Raw genomic sequence first — 24356 nt, forward strand, 5'->3', positions numbered from 1 at the left:
TTCCTGACCTTGTACCCTCATCACTCTGCTTGTCAGGAGGTGGAGGGAAATAAATAAAAGCAATCAATAGTTCCCATGTAATAAAGATATGCACTGATTTTTTTTAGTGTTTTTGCACGGACACCCAGGGCTCTCACGGGGCTGGGAGACAGTACATAAATCTCTCCCGCCCCACGGTATAGGTGTGGGTCGGTGCTACTCAGCAGCAGGGGTATTTGCACAGTAAATCATTTTCATTATGTGACTTGTACACGTAATCCTCTTAAGGCCTCTCCGCACTTCACCTTCACTTTATTTTACAGACAAGCACCGGCAGCTAATGAATTCTGAAATGTTCTAGCTCTCAACAGCATTTAACTAGTCAGTATAACTTAATCAATGACCGAGGAGGAGGGGTGGGGGGGAGAGACATAATACTCTGTGTGCCAAGGTAGTAACATCTATACTTATAGTAACTACAAAGAATAAGCTTCATCCAGGTCATCACTTGCGCATTATGGGGTTAAGACACCTGAAATCATTATTCACATCCATGTTCTAAGACTAAACGCATGTGACGGAATCTGATAGGCAGACGGTTGGGTCTCGCGTCACTCGGTGAAGCCACTCGGGGGTCTACCTGTCTAAAAGGTAATTAATGCACGTGAGCTAAAATCCAGAGTAATTATAATGACAGGACACTGGGGTTTTTTTTTGTTGGTTTTTTAATTTTGCACGTGAAAAAGAATTCCAGTAATAATATTTTTATAGTACATCCCAACATCGGACAGGGCAGTGTAGGGTCCACGTAGACGACCCTCAGCGATACTCATTTAAAGTCACTTCTACTGTCACTGCTAGCAGGAAGATTGCAGAATCTGCGCACTATGGACTCGTGTCAGTAGCAGCTGATTGCGCAGCCGCCAGTCACCCCTGTTCTGTTAGTCTGCAGAGGTCGAGGGTTATTACAAAATATATTATCATTTATTTTCATTACATTTTCACTGACTTGGGCAAACAAGCATTCTTTAAAAAACATGAACACTCCATTGGGTTGTGTGATTTTTTTCAAGTTAGTTTTGCAGATTATTCAATTTATTTATTTGTTTCCACTTTTGCAGATTAATGGGGCCTATTTATAAACAGCGCCGCCCGTCGTTATCACTTATTATTATGATCTCACGCAGGCACCGGAGTGATATTCCACTATCTAAGAATGACTGGCCTGGAGAGATAAAGGTTAACTTACCGCTTCACTACATGAGCACATGTGACCCGATTGGCGGTTTTTACATGCGCCAATGTACAAAAAAAACATTTACTTACAGTATTGTAAGAAAAAAAAAATAATTGGCCGCTAACGAATGCTTTATTATAGGGATGAAAAATTTCCGCCTATTATCACTTTTCTGCGATGGCGATAACAGAATAAAGATTGCGGCATTATTGTACCACCGCGATCCCTTGTAAATCGCCAGCGACACTTACGTACAGTTCTAACACGTGTATAGCTAGACCCTATGATGTCCAGAGCCGTCAGCGTACTGAAGTTTATGCGGGAAAAGTTAACCTGGAGTAAATTGAATTTACTATCTACTGGCAATTCCTCGTAGCGTGTTTGTGCCAGCGCAGCCCGAGCCGCTCACGTTGCACATCTCTATTTTTTTCTACTAAATAGATTTGAACTGTCAATTTGGAGACCCACTGAGCCACCAGCGTGTACCGAATACTGTGACCAACATGGAGTTTGAAGCAGCAAATGTTATTATAGACTGGTAATTGAATTGAACAGATTTACATTTGAATAGATTTGCAGCACCATGATCTCAGACAGTGCATGGGCCTGGAATGCCTATCTGCCAGCAAAGGTGGGTTCTGAGAGCGCGGATTCTGTTCAAGCTCAGTGCAGGATCACAGGCAGCGAGAGGCCAGGTAGTATGTCCCCACCCGTCCGAGAGGGGGAACAGCAGCCGTGGTGCATTCGGAAATGGAAAGCTTTCACAATATGACTATATCATATATATATATATATATATATATATATATATATCTACATGAGCCGTTTTATTTACCAGTCCCTATTTAAAAAAAAAAAGGGTTAATGTCCGAGAAGTGGTATGTTGCTATGAGCAACAGCTATGGTACGTCGCTGTGAGCAACATAATAAAAAAAATAAACTGAACAACACTATGGGTGGAATTCAAATGTTTGAAAAGTCGGTTGGGTGTCTGTTTTTTCCTGTCTATTAGACAATTGAATATCCCCCAATGCGTTTTCTCTATACCGTCCAATTATAACGCAGCACAGTAGTGAAAGGAGAATATACAATCTACTGTCTGTCCCTTTCACCCTTCGCAGGCAGGTTTTCGGGGAAGCCCCGGCTTGCAGTGGTAATACATTATGTATTGCTGTTATATACTTATTAATCCATTTACTCACCCACTCCCTCCATCTACAACTTCCATCCATGCATCCCTCCAGCATCCTGCAGAACCATCTCCTGTAGATGCCCCTGAAACACCCCCCTAACGTATGGCTGCAGCCTGTAGACTGGGCGGATGTGCCCCATTATCCACACTTCATGTCTGTCGCAGTAACGGAACGCCTCAGTCCGCTCTCTCACACTTCATTGTCACTTACTCAATAGCGCAGGTCTATATACTAGACGATTAACCCAGTAATTATTATATGCATTTATTTTACATTTTTATTGTGCTGGGCAGGCATCCCTATGGCTTGGGCACCGGGCAGGCATCCCTATGGCTGGGGCACCGGGCAGGCGTTTCTATGGATGGGGCACCGGGCAGGCGTTTCTATGGCTGGGGCACCGGGCAGGCGTTTCTATGGCTGGGGCACCGGGCAGGCGTCTCTATGGCTGGGGCACCGGGCAGGCGTCTCTATGGCTGGGGCACCGGGCAGGCGTTTCTATGGCTGGGGCAACGGGCAGGCATTTCTATGGCTGGGGCACCGGGCAGGCGTTTCTATGGCTGGGGCACCGGACAGGCGTCTCTATGGCTGGGGCACCGGGCACGCGTTTCTATGGCTGGGGCACCGGGCAGGCGTCTCTATGGCTGGGGCACCGGGCAGGCGTCTCTATGGCTGGGGCACCGGGCAGGTGTCTCTATGGCTGTGGCACCGGCCGGCAACTCTCTATGGCTGGGGCACCGGGCAGGCATCTCTATGGCTGGGGCACCGGGCAGGCATGTCTATGGCTGGGGCACCGGGCAGTCATCTCTATGGCTGGGGCACCGGGCAGGCGTCTCTATGGCTGGGGCACCGGGCAGGCATCTCTATGGCTGGGGCACTGGGCAGGCATCTCTATGGATAGGGCACCGGGCAGGCGTCTCTAAGGCTGGGGCATTATGCAGGGATCTCTATGGCTGAGGCATTGGGCAGGCATCTCTATGGCTGGGGCACCGGGCAGGCGTCTCTATGGCTGTGGCACTGGGCAGGCATCTCTATGGCTGGGGCATTGGGCAGGCATCTCTATGGCTGGGGCACCGGGCAGGCATCCCTATAGCTGGGGCACCGGGCGGGCATCTCTATGGCTGGGGCACCGGGCAGGCATCTCTATGGCTGAGGCACCGGGCAGGCACCTCTATGGCTGGGGCACTGGGTAGGCATCTCTATGGCTGGGGCACCGGGCAGACGTCTCTATGGCTGGGGCACCGGGCAGGCGTCTCTATGGATGGGGCATTGGGCAGGTATCTCTATGGCCTGGGCACCGGGCAGACGTCTCTATGGCTGTGGCACCGGGCAGGCATGTCTATGGCTGGGGCACCGGCCAGGCATCTCTATGGCTGGGGCACCGGACGGGCATCTCTATGGCTGGGGCATTGGGCAGGCATCTCTATGGCTGGGGCACCGGGCAGGCGTCTCTATGGCTGGGACACCGGGCAGGCATGTCTATGGCTGGGGCACCAGCTAGGCATCTCTATGGCTGGGGCACCGGCCAGGCATCTCTATGGCTGGGGCACCGGACGGGCATCTCTATGGCTGGGGCATCGGGCAGGCATCTCTATGGCTGGGGCATCGGGCAGGTATCTCTATGGCTGGGGCACTGGGCAGGCGTCTCTGGCTGGGGCACTGGGCAGGCATCTCTATGGCTGGGGCACTGGGCAGGCATCTCTATGGCTGGGGCACTGGACAGCCGTCTCTATGGTTGGGGCACTGGGCAGGAGTCTCTATGGTTGGGGCACTGGGCAGGCATCTCTATGGCTGGGGCACCGGGCAGGCATCTCTATGGCTGGGGCACCGGGCAGGCATCTCTATGGCTGGGACATTGGGCAAGCATCTCTATGGCTGGGGCACCGGGCAGGCGTTTCTATGGCTGGGGCACCGGACAGGCGTCTCTATGGCTGGGGCACCGGGCAGGCGTTTCTATGGCTGGGGCACCGGGCAGGCGTTTCTATGGCTGGGGCACCGGACAGGCGTTTCTATGGCTGGGGCACCGGGCAGGCGTCTCTATGGCTGGGGCACAGGGCAGGCGTCTCTATGGCTGTGGCACCGGGCAGGCATCTCTATGGCTGGGGCACCGGGCAGGCGTCTCTATGGCTGGGGCACCGGGCAGGCATGTCTATGGCTGGGGCACCGGGCAGTCATCTCTATGGCTGGGGCACCGGGCAGGCGTCTCTATGGCTGGGGCACCGGGCAGGCATCTCTATGGCTGGGGCACTGGGCAGGCATCTCTATGGATAGGGCACCGGGCAGGCGTCTCTATGGCTGGGGCATTATGCAGGGATCTCTATGGCTGGGGCACCGGGCAGGCGTCTCTATGGCTGGGGCACCGGGCAGGCGTCTCTATGGCTGGGGCACCGGGCAGGCGTTTCTATGGCTGGGGCAACGGGCAGGCATTTCTATGGTTGGGGCACCGGGCAGGCGTTTCTATGGCTGGGGCACCGGACAGGCGTCTCTATGGCTGGGGCACCGGGCACGCGTTTCTATGGCTGGGGCACCGGGCAGGCGTCTCTATGGCTGGGGCACCGGGCAGGCGTCTATATGGCTGGGGCACCGGGCAGGTGTCTCTATGGCTGTGGCACCGGCCGGCAACTCTCTATGGCTGGGGCACCGGGCAGGCGTCTCTATGGCTGGGGCACCGGGCAGGCATGTCTATGGCTGGGGCACCGGGCAGTCATCTCTATGGCTGGGGGACCGGGCAGGCGTCTCTATGGCTGGGGCACCGGGCAGGCATCTCTATGGCTGGGGCACTGGGCAGGCATCTCTATGGATAGGGCACCGGGCAGGCGTCTCTAAGGCTGGGGCATTATGCAGGGATCTCTATGGCTGGGGCATTGGGCAGGCATCTCTATGGCTGGAGCACCGGGCAGGTGTCTCTATGGCTGAGGCACTGGGCAGGCATCTCTATGGCTGGGGCATTGGGAAGGCATCTCTATGGCTGGGGCACCGGGCAGGCATCCCTATAGCTGGGGCACCGGGCGGGCATCTCTATGGCTGGGGCACCGGGCAGGCATCTCTATGGCTGAGGCACCGGGCAGGCACCTCTATGGCTGGGGCACCGGGCAGGCATCTCTATGGCTGGGGCACCGGGCAGGCATCTCTATGGGTGGGGCACCGGGCAGGCGTCTCTATGGATGGGGCATTGGGCAGGTATCTCTATGGCCTGGGCACCGGGCAGACGTCTCTATGGCTGTGGCACCGGGCAGGTATCTCTATGGCCTGGGCACCGGGCAGACGTCTCTATGGCTGTGGCACCGGGCAGGCATGTCTATGGCTGGGGCACCGGCCAGGCATCTCTATGGCTGGGGCACCGGACGGGCATCTCTATGGCTGGGGCATTGGGCAGGCATCTCTATGGCTGGGGCACCGGGCAGGCGTCTCTATGGCTGGGGCACCGGGCAGGCATGTCTATGGCTGGGGCACCAGCTAGGCATCTCTATGGCTGGGGCACCGGCCAGGCATCTCTATGGCTGGGGCACCAGACGGGCATCTCTATGGCTGGGGCATCGGGCAGGCATCTCTATGGCTGGGGCATCGGGCAGGTATCTCTATGGCTGGGGCACTGGGCAGGCATCTCTATGGCTGGGGCACTGGACAGCCGTCTCTATGGTTGGGGCACTGGGCAGGAGTCTCTATGGCTGGGGCACTGGGCAGGCATCTCTATGGCTGGGGCACCGGGCAGGCATCTCTATGGCTGGGGCACCGGGCAGGCATCTCTATGGCTGGGACATTGGGCAAGCATCTCTATGGCTGGGGCACCGGGCAGGCGTTTCTATGGCTGGGGCACCGGACAGGCGTCTCTATGGCTGGGGCACCGGGCAGGCGTTTCTATGGCTGGGGCACCGGGCAGGCGTTTCTATGGCTGGGGCACCAGACAGGCGTTTCTATGGCTGGGGCACCGGGCAGGCGTCTCTATGGCTGGGGCACCGGGCAGGCGTCTCTATGGCTGGGGCACCGGGCAGGCATGTCTATGGCTGGGGCACCGGGCAGTCATCTCTATGGCTGGGGCACCGGGCAGGCGTCTCTATGGCTGGGGCACCGGGCAGGCATCTCTATGGCTGGGGCACTGGGCAGGCATCTCTATGGATAGGGCACCGGGCAGGCGTCTCTATGGCTGGGGCATTATGCAGGGATCTCTATGGCTGGGGCATTGGGCAGGCATCTCTATGGCTGGGGCACCGGGCAGGCGTCTCTATGGCTGAGGCACTGGGCAGGCATCTCTATGGCTGGGGCACTGCGCAGGCATCTCTATGGCTGGGGCACCGGGCAGGCATCCCTATAGCTGGGGCACCGGGCGGGCATCTCTATGGCTGGGGCAGCGGGCAGGCGTCTCTATGGCTGGGGCACTGGGCAGGCATCTCTATGACTGGGGCACTGGGCAGGCGTCTCTATGGCTGGGGCACCGGACGGGCATCTCTATGGCTGGGGCACCAGACGGGCATCTCTATGGCTGGGGCACCAGACAGGCATCTCTATGGCTGGGGCATCGGGCAGGCATCTCTATGGCTGGGGCATCGGGCAGGCATCTCTAAGGCTGGGGCAGCGGGCAGGCGTCTCTGGCTGGGGCATTGGGCAGACATCTCTATAGCTGGGGCACTGGGCAGGCATCTCTATGGCTGGGGCACTGGACAGCCGTCTCTATGGTTGGGGCACTGGGCAGGAGTCTCTATGGCTGGGGCACTGGGCAGGCATCTCTATGGCTGGGGCACCGGGCAGGCATCTCTATGGCTGGGGCACTGGGCAGGAGTCTCTATGACTGGGGCACTGAGCAGGCATCTCTATGGCTGGGGCACCGGGCAGGCATCTCTATGGCTGGGGCACTGGGCAGGCATCTCTATGGCTGGGACATTGGGCAAGCATCTCTATGGCTGGGGCACCAGGGGAGGCATCTCTATGGCTGGGGCACCGGGTAGGCGTCTCTATGGCTGGGGCACTGGGCGGGCATCTCTATGGCTGGGGCACTGGGCAGGCATCTCTATGGCTGGGGCACTGGGCAGGCATCTCTATGACTGGGGCACTGGGCAGGCGTCTCTATGGCTGGGGCACTGGGCAGGCATCTCTATGGCTGGGGCAGCGGGCAGGCGTCTCTATGGCTGGGGCACTGGGCAGGCGTCTCTATGGCTGGGGCACTGAGCAGGCGTCTCTATGGCTGGGGCACCGGGCAGGCGTCTCTATGGCTGGGGCACTGGGCAGGCATCTCTATGGCTGGGACATTGGGCAAGCATCTCTATGGCTGGGGCACTGGGCAGGCATCTCTATGGCTGGGGCACTGGGCAGGCGTCTCTATGGCTGGGGCACTGGGCAGGCGTCTCTATGGCTGGGGCACCGGGCAGGCGTCTCTATGACTGGGGCACCGGGCAGTGGAGCAAGGAGCTGGCATGTCAGTGAGTATCGAGCCAGTATCCTGTACACGGCCAGCTGGGTGATGCTCAGTTCGCTTCCAATATAACATCATCCTCTTCTTTTTTCTGTGAACTTGGCTGAGATCCCCCGTAAAGGAGACGGATATAATGCCTGTGGAGCAGCTGTAGAGAATAAGGCTCCTTCTAGACTGTTATAATCTAATATCATTATATGTGTAAGAAATTAATATGCCTAATTTTATCATCAATCTGTTGCCTTTATGTTGTACTGCAGTGTTTAATCTCAGCACAATGAAGCAGGTGCTATTAATTCACCTCTGAATTGGCATCAGATGTATTTCCCATAGTCTGTGACGGTTTGGGCTGCGCTGTATACTGCGCTGTGTATTGCCCGCTGGGACACTGCGTTACGTCCTGCTGTCTTCTTGTAGCTGACTGTTGCTGATACAATAATGTTTCCCGCTGTATTTTATCTCTGATCTCACCTCAATGGGTTTGGGCCGGATGAAGTGGTTAGGGTTAGGCACTAGAGAAGGAGGATGGGGGGGGAAAGGTAGCCATAGATGCCGCCCCACCCCCACCCCAAGTCTCAGCTCTGTTTTTAGCCGTAGCCGCCACCCCTGCTATCTCAGCCCAAGCCGCCACCCCAGACGGGTTAGGGTAGGGGGCAGGGGAGGGGTAAATTAATTACCCCATCCCCTGTCAGCGTTCTAAAAGTTGGGATGCCGCCGTCAGTCATGTGTCAGCTTGCATATTGCGCATACGTGGCTGTTTGTCTCTGCATGCGTCGCTGGGGGCAGACGGAGGGAGGTTCAGTGGATCCCTCTCGAAAAGAACTGGCAAAAGGCTACTACGGTCATTAATGGACCAAGCTTTGGAATGCTCTGCACACCTGAAGGTGATGAAGATGACAGTTTAGTGACCCCTACAGAAACCTATGGGTCCTGCTTTGTGGTGGGAAATGGAGAGGGCACAGCAGATACTGGGGATATTTGCTGTGCTTCCTCTTTCTTAAATCCTGGTGATCCTTAATATTTATGGGTGCCCCCCGAAAACACCCACAAAATATATCCTGCAAATTGTCTTTACCATACAGTACATGCTTCAAACTGTGGTGGAGAGATGGGATGAAGGGCAAAGCCTTGAGGTGAAAGGGAATAAACAACAGGTGGAGTGGGAAAATGAAGAAAAAGAGAGAAAAAGACAAAAAGGATCTAAAAGCTCAGGAGGGTAAATGTGATTATGGTCCTGATTTCGAGCTATGTCAGAGACAAGCGGCAGATGCGCATGCGTCCTGTTACCACTGCGCATGTGTCCTATTACCGCCGAGCGACGCAGAACGTATTTGGTCGCAGAGAGAGGAAATTCCAGTGGACATTCCATGGTGGATACAGGGGGGTGGTTAGCCAGACTCGAGCGTGCTGCAGTGCTTTTGCAGCAGTTTTACCGGCGGCCATACAGTATTTCAGTGGAAAATTTTGTGTCTGCCACAGGGCTAGCGAAATGTCCGTGGTGCATTTTTTGATTAGCGCTGCAAGCGGTGGGCGTCTCAGAAGCGCATAGGCTGCAGGATTACCATAAAGGCGCAGTCTCGTTGTGCAAAAAGACCCAGTTACGGCTGCAGTAGAGCTCGGGCTGGATCATGCCCCGCAGTATGTATCAGAGGGAAGATCTAGTAAGAGAGAGTAGGGGAAGGAAGTTTAATCCACCGATAATCGGACAAGATGACAGGTGGATGGTGGGTGGGTACGGCAGGTGCAGGACTCTATGGTGGGTAGTGGGATGGTGGATGTTAGTCGTAGGTTATAAGGGGCACATTGGGGCAGTGGGCTATGTAGCATATCATCTCTTGTACTCTGCACCATTCTGTAAATACGGAAAGAGTGGCAGGACCCTCCGTCCTCTTCTTGGTGCCAGGCACTTCGGTGTAGTGGGCGCTGATGATAGGGGGGGTAGTTGCAAATGAAATGTATGGGTAGAAAGAATTGATTGTTATTGTGGGGGTAAAGTGCAAAGTTATAAAGTAAAGTGCAAATGAATAAAGAAGTGAACGGAGTAAAGATATTTATGGTGCACAGGTAACTCTGGGGTGGGCAGGAATACTAAAGGGCTATCACCTAGATACAAGTAAAAATACTCTTGGAAACATATAGGCCCCAAGTTGTACACAAATGCTCAGGAAAGTGGCGTGGAGGGTGGGGCCATGATGGGTTCCTCCCCTTTCCAGTACACGGGAAGCGTCACTCCCTAGGTTATGTGTAGCTGTTGGAACAAACTTTTTAAACACAGATCCTCTTTTACCAACTTTCTTGTTTTGGATATTGTAGACCCTCTCCTACCCCCCCCCCCCCCCAACTCTCCTCCACCCTCCCCTCACAATTTACAGATATCTTTCAATATCCGTGAGTTCTTTCTCATCCCTATTTACTAGCAATAATCCTCTGTCTGTCAGGGCTCCATCCACAATCTGTCTCTGTCACTCTTCCCATACTCTCCTATTGTCTGTGTCTGACACTATTGGATTTCTGCAGCCCTCTCTCCGCTCTCACAAGCAACTTAGCTCCAATTAAAAAGCAGCTGTTGGGACAGCGTCAGACTGACAGCCAGAGAGCTGGGGAAACCTGTTTAATACGAGCAAATGATATAAACACGTTCGCAGACAGCCCAATGGCTACACACGGAGAACAACGCATCTGGGACATGAGACTTGGTAGCTAACTTTTGGCATTTAAAAATCCACATGTATAAAATGGCAAAACTCCAGGGTTCTGCTTATAACACGTGCGCATTTGTGTAATAACACCGTGGGAACCAGCCGCTAACAATACTCAAAGGTTCCAATCTGCATTGAAGCCAGACCCACCAATCAGACTCTTGCTTTTTCTGTTTAGCTGGCACTAGTGAGATACAAGCCCATCATGGATTGGCCGCTGTATATTTTGCTCTGATTTGCACCATAGAACATGTATGTAAATAGCCCCCAGAGCCTTCGCCCCCTGGCAACCAATGAATTGTTAGCTTTCATCAGTTTAGCTTATTGCAGGCTGCACAAATGACAGCTACTGTTTTGTTTGCTGCTGACTGTAGCACCTTGTAACATGATTATTACTAAGTATCAGCAGTCACATCAGCCCCTTATAATGATACAGCTGTATGGTGGAAATGTGTTAATCATTTATACATGCCGCAGAAGTGGAGATCAGCCAGCGACTGTCCCAGGCAACAGCCCCACGATATACTGCAGATGTAATAAACAGTATCCGGACTCTGGGTCCACAGCACTTAGGTCGATGCCTATTGTCGACAGTGACTAGGTAGACACCATAAATAGGTCGACACAGCCATTAGGCCGACATGGAAAAAGGTCGACATGAGTTTTTCACTTTTTTTTTCTTTACTTTTTCATACTTCTACGATCCACGTGGACTACAATTGGGAATAGTAACCTGTGCCGAGTGCAGCGGTAGCAGAGCGAGTCACCTGACGCGGTGCACTAATTGGGGTTCCCGGTCACTTAACGAAGAAAACGACACAAAAAAACCCATTAAAAACTTATGTCGACCTTTTTCCATGTTCTACCTTGTTCATGTCGACATAATGGCCATGTTTACCTATTTCATGTGTCGACCTACTCACTGTCGACCAATAGGCACCGGCATAATATATGATGACCTAGACTCTGTCGACCCTGAGTCCCATACCCGTAATAAACTACTGTCGTGGTGACAAAAGTTATGTCGCTGTTAATTTTCTTTTCTGACAAATGAAACCATAAACATTAACAAATGTGGTCGCATCACGAACATAAGAGACTGCAGAATCAGGGCCGTATTAACCCATGGCCGGGCCCCTAGGCTTGCAGGTATTTTGGGCCCCCTCCGATGCTTCAGTCTTGCACCCCACTACAGCTGACGTTTGGGAAGCAGAGCTGACGTCATCATTTACACTTTCAGTATCCACACGGACAGCGACACCCAGGTGAAACAGAATCTGCTATGACGCTGGGTGCAAAGTGCCTCTAACCACTGGAGCAGGCATCTGCCTCTGAAAAAAAAATGACGGGCCCCTAATCCCTGCGAGGCCCCTAGGCTTCAGCCTAGTCAGCCTTACGGATAATACGGCCCTGTGCGGTAACTCCCATCTGCTTATTGTACAAATGATTTGTAGCGACAGAGCATTGCTCCCTACCTTCTTTCAGCATCCCGACTTTCAAACACTTCATGAAGCGGCAGGCTTGGCACGACTTGCGTCTGCGCTTTGTGATTTCACATTCGTTCGTGGCCGGGCAGCTGTATTCTATGTTTCCTGTTTTGTAAAAGAAAATGTAGATGACATTATATTTTACATTCAAAATCCATTGCTGTATACATAATAGCCAAAAATATATATACTCAATATCTCTTATTATATTATTACAAACCCTGTACACTGATTCCATTACTCGGTGAGGGAGGTCAGTGCTCCAGTGTTATATTAGAACAGGTGGAACATCTAGGAACAAAAACCTTTACTGCATATAATAAGTACAGTATTTGTACAGCGCAACTTCATATGCTGGCAATATATAAACGGTAATAAATGTATATACAGTACATAATCTTAGGGATCTGTGAAATGAATAAAATAAAAAGGTCTTTAAATGATCAAAGAGTTCTAAAATATCTTTATTATAGTAAGGTAGATATAAATTATATATATATATATATATATATTTATTCATATATATATATATATATATATGTATACAGGGCTATACATTGTATTTGTATTCACTAAGCTATGATTTAACGCACGTTACTTCATCTGCTTACTATTAAATATCTTCATTAATTAACTTCCTTTCTTATATATTTCTAGTTATACATGGAAACAGTATATTGCGGTTTCTATATATTTTTCCATCTCTATTGGAGAGTCATTGTTTCAGTGCCTGGGGTGCATTAGTGTATTCTTCCCGGCCTGCGTAGGACAGCTGGTGCCCTCTTTGGATAATACATTGAGAAAGCTTGTGGGCCGGAGGTCAAGCTGTTGGTCCAGACATCTTGGGATAAACAGCATCCTCTCAAATGCTCATTTGCATACATCCTACTTTGCATACCCAAGTTAATGGTTAAAAGTTACAAGTTAAAAGGTTAATAAAGCCACCGTGATTTATTAAAATGCACATGTCCTGTTATTTGTAAAATGAGGCGGTGAGTAATGCATTGCTCATTTACAACTGGAACACAAAGTCTATTTTGCAAGCAGCTTGGCCCTGTCTTGCTTACAGGACTCTCCCTACGTTTGCAACCCTTCCCCCTGTGATTAAGTGCATTAGTATCTTAATGAAAATGCATTCTGTTTATTGGTCTCTCGGGAAGGGGGAGGTCAGCACAGTAAATGCATAAATTGTCAGGAGAGACAGTCGCAGCATAATTGCAATCTTACTTCTCCTTGTTTGCAGCTCCCAGGGTCCAGCCGAGGCCCCCCCAAGAAACATGTGCACATTTTAGTAATTAGCATAGAGTCTGCCTGGGACCGCAGCATTGATGAAATATTTCAGACTTAATCACACTTTGTAAACACTGATTCATATTGACTTCCTTTCTGCGGACTGATGCCTCCTCATTAAATATCACATTAGCGGATTGCAGAACTGAGTCAAATGCTTGGCTTGTGCTAATTCGACGGAAAGAAATGGAGACGTGCGTTTGTTGAAAATGTGCTAAGTGGCCGTGATAAAGAAGTCTGTCAGCGGTGAAGCACTGAAGATAAGAGTGTCACAGGATTCTATATATTGGTATTGTGCAACGGCCATCGCCACCTACACCAGAGATCTAACCTCCGATGGCCACACCGCCATTGTGGAATCTGTAGCATCATGGCTGGGATTATATTATAGAATTCGCTTCCAGAATTCATAATTTACATATTAATACTGAGCGCCTAAAAGAGACAGATTATAGGCAGAGAGTATCGTGTGCTGATATTCTTACCTAATGATACAAAGTCTCAATACCTCCATGACACTGTAACTTAGCGGAAGGGAGTAAAATATATATTAGGGTGATAAATTCAAGTACTGCGCGGTTATGATGCCAGCACTAACTTTACACCAAATGGGAGCAATATTGGCTTTGGAGGACAGCAAAGGGAAGCAGCGAGCCCCTTTCCGTCCAATCACAGCACTTGCATATGAATACCTTAGCGTGGAGTAAAATACAGCAGCACCCTCCTGTTGGAAATAAACGCTATTAGATCGTAAGGAAACCTCCAAAGATGGCGGCACAAGCGATTTACTAAAACATGCAGCATGTGTGGCCTAATGGCCCTAATATTGGGGGTCATTCAGACATGATCGCACGCTAGTTTTTTTCGCTGCGCTGCGATCAGGTCAGAACTATGCATGCATATGCACCACAATGCGCAGGCACGTCGCACAGGTACAAAGCGGATCGTTGCTGGGCGATGGATTTAAACGAAGAATCCATTCGCACAGCCGATCGCAAGGAGATTGACAGGAAGAAGGCGTTTGTGGGTGTCAACTGACTGTTTTCTAGGAGTGGTTGGAAAAATGCAGGCGTGTCCGAGCGTTTGCAGGGCGGGTGTCTGACGTCAATTCCGGGCCCGGACAGGCTGAAGTGATCGCAGCGTCTGAGTAAGCTCTGGGCAACTAAGAAACTGCACAAAACCATTTTTGTACCGCTCGGCTGCACATGCGATCGCACACTTGCAAAGCAAAAATACACTCCCCTATAGGCGGCGACTATCTGATCGCAGCGCTGCAAAAAATAGCTAGCGAGCGATCCGGTCTGAATTAGGCCCATAGTCATTTAGCTACAGTGTCAAGACGGGACCTCACAAATACGTTGACTCCATTTACCGTCCGTTTTGAGAACCGGTTTGATAAGATTGTAATCTATTGTCATCTATCAGTGCAGGGGAAATCTGAATATATGTTACCAGCTTCACTCATTTTAATACATTCAGATATACTGTAGTACAGAAAGGATATTTGTGAGGCCCTACGTTTAAGTTATATTGCTGTAGATAGAGAAGAGTTTTGATATTAATTAATCCAGCAGAGTTTCATACTAGACTAACACTCCCCGAGCTGTATGTATACTGAGATACTTAGAGAAATATTATACTCCTGATGAAGTCCTATGACGAAATCAGGCTTGGACTGGCCCACAGGGGTATAGGGGAAGCCACCGGTGGGCCCCACTGCCTGGGGGGCCCACCTCCTGCTCTAAGGATCAGGTTCCAGACTGTGCACTTGAGTTATACATTATACATATGTTACCTTATACTGGACTATGGTGTATTTTCTACAGTGCATTGCTGTTATTAATCTGGTACATTATCATGCATGCAGCAGCTGAATTTACTGTATATATTTATGAAGGGGCCCAGACATTGCACTCCCTAATGGTTAGTCAAACCAATGAGGTGGCAGGCCACACCCCATCTGCAGACTGGCCATACCCCTAACACAGGCCCCCTACCACTGCATTCCCCCGGTGGGCCCTACATGCCCCAGTCTGACACTGGATGAAAATTCATGAAATGCATTGGAGTATGGACTGCAGTAAGTTTTGCTTGTGTAGAGAAGACAGCAGCTCCTTACCAAACACTTTACCAGGGGGTAGCGGCCATATTGGACAGCTAGAATGCTACTATATGCTCATTTTAGATTGATTTATTTTCCCTTCCAATCACCAGAGTAATAGTGGATACATCCTTCTTTGTGTTTCAATATCTACAGCTGAGCATGACTTCTACAATACTGGGAGACTGAACTTGCATCACACTAATATATAGATAGATAGATAGATAGATAGATAGATAGATAGATAGATAGATAGATAGATAGATAGATAGATCATAGAGAGTTGCAAGTTCAGTCTCACACACGCACGTATATATATATATATATATATATATATATATATATATATGTGTGTGTGTGTGTACGTACAGTGCTGCCTGGCAGTTATACCATACCGGACCATAATCAGCGTCTGGGTCTTTATATCGCACAAGGTAACTCAGTCCAGCCACTCTTTATGTAGTATTATTACATGTAGCGTATCAAAAATGGCTAAAAAAAACAAAAAAGGGATTTCTGATCCTGTATCAAAATTTGCTCTAAAATAACATTAAAAAAAAAATCTCTGGCCACTCGTACATCCAGATGAGGTTGGGTAGGGACAGATGGATAACTGGGCACATGCTACGATCCTGCTATATGCCTATCTCCCTCCATGGGTGCAGATGAATCTGTGCTTTGAAGTGAACAAAACCAACATGGTCACCGCGGTCCAACCTGGGATGACAGAAACGATAAAATAATTTGAAATAAACCTTGGCCAGACCTCCAATAAGACACGGCGGTGCTGGGCTCTTTTACTAATGTAAAAATAATGTTTTGCAGACTATGTTTGCATGTGAGATATTTCGCTGGGTTACTGGCTAATAGAACGTTACACTCTGCTGGCTGATAGTCACCGGGTCCAGGCAGATCTCCCCTCTCCGCTGCCAGAACATAATTTGCACGCTCCTAGTGGCACACTAATGTAGTTTTACAGCTGGCAGAGGAGCGCAGCAAAATGTGTATTAGGCAAATGTTTCAAAACACAAATCTGGACATTCAGTCGCCCGCAGCCCGTGTCATTAACGACTGCGCTTAAAGTTTGTTGAACCACCTGTACCACTATTTAAAAAAATAAAAAATCCTACGTAGTTTCACTATCCTATGTAATTTAAAGGAAGGTACTACTATCAACCCCTACTCGTGCGATACGCAGAATAACACGCTGTTTATCTCATTTAGGTTTTCATGTCCTGTCGCTCTCTAACTTATTCCCATTGTAAAATTTTAATACCCGTATGCCATAAACGCTGAACGCGGCTTGTCAGATAAAATGCTGATGTTAAAACCTGTGTGAAAAATGTCTTGTTATTGTTCTGTTAATGAGATTAGAAAAATTAACGCTTAGGAGCGACAGAGAGTGGACTGAGTAATTACACGGAGGCGCAAGGGTCATTCTGGTAACGTGCCGAGTGCCGTACGGCGGTGATACAGACATTTCAGGAGGATCGCTGGAGCTGCGATTCGGAGTTATATTTGGAAAAAGCCTTAAAAACACGGTTATAATAAGGAACAATTGAGTAATTTTAATTTTTTCTGATTTGTCTCTTTTTCCAGTTACTGTAATAACTATGGCCCTCATTCCGAGTTGATCGCTCGCTAGCTGCTTTTAGCAGCATTGCACACGCTAGGCCGCCGCCCTCTGGGAGTGTATCTTAGCTTAGCAGAAGTGCGAACGAAAGGTTAGCAGAACTGCTCGTAAAAATTTTCATGCAGTTTCTGAGCTGCTCCAAACCTACTACTACCTTGCGATCACCTCAGTCAGTTTAGTTCCTACTTTGACGTCACAAACACGCCCTGCGTTCGGCCAGCCACTCCCCCGTTTCCCCAGGCACGCCTGCGTTTTTACCTGACACGCCTGCGTTTTCTAGCACACTCCCGGAAAACGCTGAGTTACCACCCAGAAACACCCACTTCCTGTCAATCACTCACCGATCAACAGAGCGACAGAAATGCGTTGCTCGACCTTGTGTAAAATTGCATAGCGATCAACTCGGAATGACCCCCTATCTGCCATTCGGTACAAGGTGTTGGGGGCAGATTTGGACTTTAAGGAGTCCATAAATGTTTTACTTTTTCAGTCGGTTTCAATGAGAATGTATTTATCTATTTTTACCTATCAAAATTGTATTTTGATGGTATATAATATCTATATCAGTGGGGTGCGGGGGTTGTGGGCAGTTTGTGCTTTTTGGTATCATAGTTGGGTAAATATCTTTTTTTACCCTATAAACAGGGAGAAACTAGACTTCTTACGGCTTTGTACGCAATTTCACAAAACGTATACAGTAAAAGTTCTTGGTTGATTGTCGGTGTTTCATTATTTTACTTCTTTTTTTTATTTACCTTTTAATTGTTTATTATAGCATGTGCTAGCAGGTGACAGCCGCAATAGGACCGCCGTCAATGTCTCCTAAGTGTGAGATATCTCCCGATGTAGATTCTGCGTCATTGGAAGCCATAGGGAAATATCCATTCTGACCCCACTAACCGAAATGCGTAGAACGTTCGGAAACAGAAAATCTGCCATGGTGACAATACTGCACTCATTGCTTTGGCGCTTATGTTGGCATCTGTAGTAAATGTCAGGCTTGAAGGGCAGTCAGGTTTGATCATTCACGAAGTGACGCCAAAACGTAGGTAATGGCAAGTCTAATCGCTACTCTGGATAACGAGTAAAATGTTATCATGGTACACAAAAGCCGCAAGGTTTAGCTTTATCTATTCCCCATTGTAATGGAAAGTGGCATACGTTTGTTGTAGGTCGGCCCGAGCCAAGTACCCATATACACACACAGGCTGCGGCCAATGTGCTCGCTTGGAGTGTCCATTAATTGCGTTATCTCCTGTCTGAAAATGGGGTTATCATCATGTAAATACAGTAATCACGCGGCTTTACATATAATAATGGTCATGCTGAATAGGAGTTTCCACCGACTGACCAATATTGCCAGAGTGGTTTCTATGCAAACACTGATTTAATGCAGAAGATAAGAGGCCCGCATAGTACATCAAGGTGTATTACTAGGAAGGCAAACACTATTTCTACAAAACGTTAGTATAGAAAAGATAATAAACATCAAGAAATCTAATAATCTGGCTCTGAAGTTATAATATTCCCATTCTTGTCTCAACACGACCCTTTTTACTATTGTATCTATACACTGTACAATGTGACTCCTTTTAACCTATGTCACAATATGTCCATGTCCCTGTACTACTGTTTTATATGCCGACGTGTCTATCATGTACGTGTGGTCGACATGTTCCGTAATCTTCAGCAATGGTCAGAGCCGTTTTAACAGCAGTGTAGGCCCCTGGGCAAAGCAATGCACTGGGGCCCCTACCCATCCTCCAGCGGTAGGGGTGGGGGGTGCTATCAGCGGCAGCTTTGATGTCCCACGGGCGGTAGGGGGTGTTTTATCTTCCGCTCGGCATGTAGGACCTGGAGCAGTAATTCTGCGAATTACTCCTTTACTGCACAGATGGTGGGAGATGGGGCAAGAGGGAGAACACTAAACTGTAGAAGGGGGCATTGTGCTGAATGAAGGGGCCCAGTAAATGAATTCCAAGGTGGTAGGGGGTGTTTAATGCACAGGGGAGGGGTGGATAGTGGAGTGGGCTTAATAGTCATCATTTTCTGGTGGGAGGGCAGATTGCTTGACTGCAGATATCTCTAGTTCCTGGAAATAGATTTCATAGCTTTAAATGGAATTAAAAAAACTAGAGAGTCCCACCTTTCAGGAGGTGCTGGGGACACCTTTCAGGAGGTACTGGGTACACCTTTCAGGAGGTACTGGGGACACCTTTCAGGAGGTACTGGGGTCCTGGGGATCAGAGTTCAGGAGCCAGAGCAATCCACCAATGAAAATATTAAACTGCATACCAGGCGTGTGGAGCTGGAGCAAGGACCAGCTTCTGGGAGGCTAATATCTCTGGTTCTGGGCATAGGATTCCCAGCTTTTGGAGAATACCTTCAGAACCTGAGATATCTGGCTAGGAAGAGCAAGTAAAAGGCTCAGATGGGACCACTGATTTGAAGTCGGATATCTCTGGTTCCCTAGGACTGATTTTCAAAAATCTGGTACCCCTAGAAGAAGCTATTAGCCTGGGGCACTTATACTCGTGGGGCCCTTAGGCAACTGCCCATTGAGCCCATATGAAAAGACGGAACTGACAACGGTCATGTTTATCAATTTTAAAATTATTTTTCTATATATGTCTATATTTTATTTCCCAATGTGCTCTACTGTATGATAGATTGTTCCTTGTGACCAAGAAGACAGAGAACAAAAGCTTCTAATGATGGGTCCAACTTGTCTTCTTGGTGTAGTACACTACTGGGCTCATTGTTCTCTAGCTTCTTGGTGTACTACACTACTGGGCTCATTGTTCTCTGGCTTCATGGTGTACTACACTACCGGGGTCATTGTTCTCTGGCTTCTTGGTGTACTACACTACTGGGCTCATTGTTTTATGGCTTCGTGGTGTACTACACTACTGGGCTCATTGTTCTCTGGCTTCGTGGTGTACTACACTACTGGGCTCATTGTTCTTTGGCTTCTTGGTGTACTACACTACTGGGCTCATTGTTCTTTGGCTTCTTGGTGTACTACACTACTGAGCTCATTGTTCTCTAGCTTCTTGGTGTACTACACTACTGGGCTCATTGTTCTCTGTCTTATTGGGGCACCAGACTACTGGGCTCATTGTTCTCCTGCTTCTTGGTGTACTACACTACTGGGCTCATTGTTCTTTGGCTTCGTGGTGTACTACACTGCTGGGTTCATTGTTCTCTGGCTTCTTGGTGTACTACACTACTGGGCTCATTGTTTTCTGGCTTCTTGGTGTACTACACTACTGGGCTCATTGTTCTCTGGCTTCTTAATGTACTACACTACTGGGCTCATTGTTCTCTAGCTTCTTGGTGTACTACACCACTGGGCTCATTGTTCTCTGGCTTCTTGGTGTACTACACTACTGGGCTCATTGTTCTCCGGCTTCTTGGTGTACTACACTACTGGGCTCATTGTTCTCTGGCTTCTTGGTGTATTACACTACTGGGCTCATTGTTCTCTGGCTTCTTGGTGCACCAGACTACTGGGCTCATTGTTCTATGGTTTGTTGGTGTACTACACTACTGGGCTCATTGTTCTCTGGCTTCTTGGGGCACCAGACTACTGGGCTCATTGTTCTCCTGCTTCTTGGTGTACTACACTACTGGGCTCATTGTTCTCTGGTTTCTTGGTGTACTACACTACTGGGCTGATTGTTCTTTGGCTTCTTGGTGCACCAGACTACTGGGCTCATTGCTCTCTGGCTTCTTGGTGTACTACACTACTGGGCTCATTGTTCTCTGGCTTCATGGTGTACTACACTACTGGGCTCATTGTTCTTTGGCTTCTTGGTGTACTACACTACTGGGCTCATTGTTCTCTGGCTTCATGGTGTACTACACTACTGGGCTCATTGTTCTTTGGCTTCTTGGTGTACTACACTACTGGGCTCATTGTTCTCTGGCTTCTTGGTGTACTACACTACTGGGCACATTGTTCTCTGACTTCTTGGTGTACACTACTGGGCTCATTGTTCTCTGGCTTCTTGGTGTACTACACTACTGGGCTCATTGTTCTCTGGCTTCTTGGGGCACCAGACTACTGGGCTCATTGTTCTCCTGCTTCTTGGTGTACTACACTAATGGGCTCATTGTTCTTTGGCTTCTTGGTGTACTACACTACTGGGCTCATTGTTCTTTGGCTTCTTGGTGTACTACACTTCTGGGCTCATTGTTCTCTGGCCTCTTGGTGTACTACACTACTGGGCTCATTGTTCTCTGGCTTCTTGGTGTACTACACTACTGGGCTCATTGTTTTATGGCTTCGTGGTGTACTACACTACTGGGCTCATTGTTCTCTGGCTTCTTGGTGTACTACACTACTGGGCTCATTGTTCTCTGGCTTCTTGGGGCACCAGACTACTGGGCTCATTGTTCTCCTGCTTCTTGGTGTACTACACTAATGGGCTCATTGTTCTTTGGCTTCTTGGTGTACTACACTACTGGGCTCATTGTTCTTTGGCTTCTTGGCGTACTACACTTCTGGGCTCATTGTTCTCTGGCCTCTTGGTGTACTACACTACTGGGCTCATTGTTCTCTGGCTTCTTGGTGTACTACACTACTGGGCTCATTGTTTTATGGCTTCGTGGTGTACTACACTACTGGGCTCATTGTTCTCTGGCTTCGTGGTGTACTACACTACTGGGCTCATTGTTCTCTGGCTTCTTGGTGTACTACACTACTGGGCTCATTGTTCTCTAGCTTCTTGGTGCTTGATGGTTGAGAAAACTGATTGAGAGTGTAAGTGACCATTGGCCATGAAGGTTAGCCAGAGCATTTTATCTATCTATCTATCTATCTATCTATCTATCTATCTATCTATCTATCTATCTATCTATACTGCCTTGTCTACCTGTCATCACATTTCGCTGTACATATATGAGCCATGCCCAAGTAATTTTTAATTTAATATTATGGGGCACCTGCAAATGTATTGGAACACAAGGAAAAAGATTAGCTTTACAGAATAATTGCACCTCTCGTGCATAGGAGACCACAAATAGGTTGAATTGGAGAATTGTCTTTTTTCAACCTTAGATACTATGTTACTATGTTACTCCATTTGCAATGGTAGAAATTTGGGGGAGATGTACTAAGCCTTGGAGAGTTATAAAGTGTAGAGAGATAAACTACCAACCAATTGGATCCTGTCATTTTTCAAACACAGCCTGTAATATGGCAGTTAGGAGCTGATTCGCTGCTACTTTATCTCTGTCCACTCTATACATCTCGCCCTTTGAGTAGTTTGCATACTGTTGCAAATAATGTGGGATCTAGTACAACCTTGAGTTGGGGTTGAAATGATGATATAAATGAAGGAATATAGAGCCCACTGTTGTATACTATAGGATTTAGAATATTCTGACCAGCCAACAGTAGGTGAAAACATTTCAATTGTGATGTTCAACACAACCAATTTAAGCAACATAATATGTTTATAATAGACTATAAAATCTCTGAAGCTTTAAGCTTGGTAGATGCATCTGATTCCACAGGGCTTGTTGATCATAAGAACATGACCCCTTTGGCAAATGACTGAAACAGCAAACATGACTTGAGGATGCAAATACTGAGGCCATTGAGGATGTACAAGCCATGGCTTTATCAGGTGTATTACCTCTATAAATTCTTATAAAAGAAACAAGCACCAACCTTGAATTGTCCTTTTGAAAAAAGCCTTACAGGCCTCGCATGAAGCCACCCCATAATGGTAACCCGATGCAATGTCACCACACACCAGACACAGTCTTTTGGGCATTGCGTTGAGCATATATTCACATTTGGTTTGTGAATCTTCAGCAATGGTGCTGGAGCAGTCATCATATCTTTTCCTGACAGGCCCATTGCCACCAAGACCCGCAGCTGATGGGTACAAGGGTGGAGAGTCAAGTCCATTCTGGTGCCCGTTCATGGTGGAACTGTAGCTCCCACTGGCGTCTGATGAGCCACCTGGACTGTGGTGGTTGATACTGTCCGTCAGGGAAGCTGGGCTTGAGGGTTCCGTCTTGATGTATGACGAACAGCTTGAATCAATGTGTCGATCTTTGCTTGACATTCTGCAGAGAAGCCTGCATGGTAATAAGGAGACAAGAAGAAAGAGAAGGCTCCATTTAATAAAAGAAAGCTTCCTGCTCTGTAAGATTGCTCTGTAGGGGCTAAAGACTGCACATCACTCATTCATCAGTCAATAACGCTTGTTGTACATGAAGGTAATCAGCATAAGGCCATGACAGAGATTTAGCAATGTTACAGACAGGCAGTAAACAAAAACTTTAAAAAGCCCAAATCCCCTTTCCCAAAGGTAAGGCTGCTTGTCAATAGGCACAATTGTACATGTGAAATGTAGAATACACTCATCCTACTATGCTGGTGATTTAACCATAACTAAAGAGAGATGAAATGAAAAGATGCAGGATAATGACATTTGTATTTAGCTGATCAACTACAACTCGAATAACTGTGACGGTGTCTCTACCTGTAGTGGCTGACGGTATATAACAGACGTAGCACACATAATTATGATTGAAGTAAATTAACATCAAGTATGGGCTCTGGGGTTTATCATACACTGTTTCCTTGTTTCCCCTATGTGAGCTACCCCAGCATCATTTAGTCTTTGGGATATATTTACTAAAGTGTGTTTTTTTAGAAGTGGAGAAGTTGCCCAATCAGATTCTACTTATCATTTATCTAGCACCCTCTAGAAGATAATAGCAAGAATCTTATTGGTTGCTATGATCAACAGCTATAGAATTTAGAAGTGTGATTCCTGACATCACCGCGATGTCTGACTGTGCGCCTCTATGGGGAGCAAGGGAAAATTAGCAAAGTTAATGATCATAAAGTGCCTTCGAGCGACTGTTCTGGAGGCACATCGCAACCATGCCGAGGAATCGAATTGCCCCTTAATTATTTGTACACACTGTTTCATGCCACCCGAGGCACCACCGAACACTCACTCCGCATCAGCATCACAAAACTCCATCAGCAAATATAGAACATACACTGAAGTATTTCTATGCATAAACATAACACTGATAACACACAGACTTAGAACATGGTAGAAGCCCATTAAAGAACCCTTTTCATTCTTGAAATTATGTATCAATATTAAGTAGAATATCTTTAATGAATTACTAGTTACATATTTCAAGGAAACCATTAATTATTTTTTGTAGTCACATTTACTGTTGCCTTCCTATATTGTAACTTGTGATTGGCCCTCCAGCTCACCCCTTTCTCCCTCTGTGTGGTTAATGTAATAGATTGGCTGGTTCACAGACCCTGGTGCTCATTTACGCGTTTCAC

At 48.3% G+C, this 24356-nt stretch overlaps 1 protein-coding gene across 13 annotated transcripts in view; it reads right to left on the reverse strand.

Moving 5' to 3' along the window:
- The window catches only part of ESRRG (estrogen related receptor gamma), a 1264625-nt gene that overhangs the window by 136665 nt on the left and 1103604 nt on the right, over positions 1 to 24356 (reverse strand). For all 13 annotated transcript variants that reach the window (XM_063919111.1, XM_063919106.1, XM_063919101.1 and 10 more), the window contains 2 exons: positions 22701 to 23116; positions 11988 to 12104 (listed from right to left, as the gene is read on the reverse strand). In XM_063919111.1, the coding sequence (XP_063775181.1) occupies positions 11988 to 12104; positions 22701 to 23103 (520 nt within the window). In that variant the 5' untranslated portion in view covers positions 23104 to 23116. The remainder of the gene's footprint in view (positions 1 to 11987; positions 12105 to 22700; positions 23117 to 24356) is intronic.

The sequence above is a fragment of the Pseudophryne corroboree genome, chromosome 4 (assembly GCF_028390025.1).
Source record: "Pseudophryne corroboree isolate aPseCor3 chromosome 4, aPseCor3.hap2, whole genome shotgun sequence".
Taxonomy (NCBI): domain Eukaryota; kingdom Metazoa; phylum Chordata; class Amphibia; order Anura; family Myobatrachidae; genus Pseudophryne; species Pseudophryne corroboree.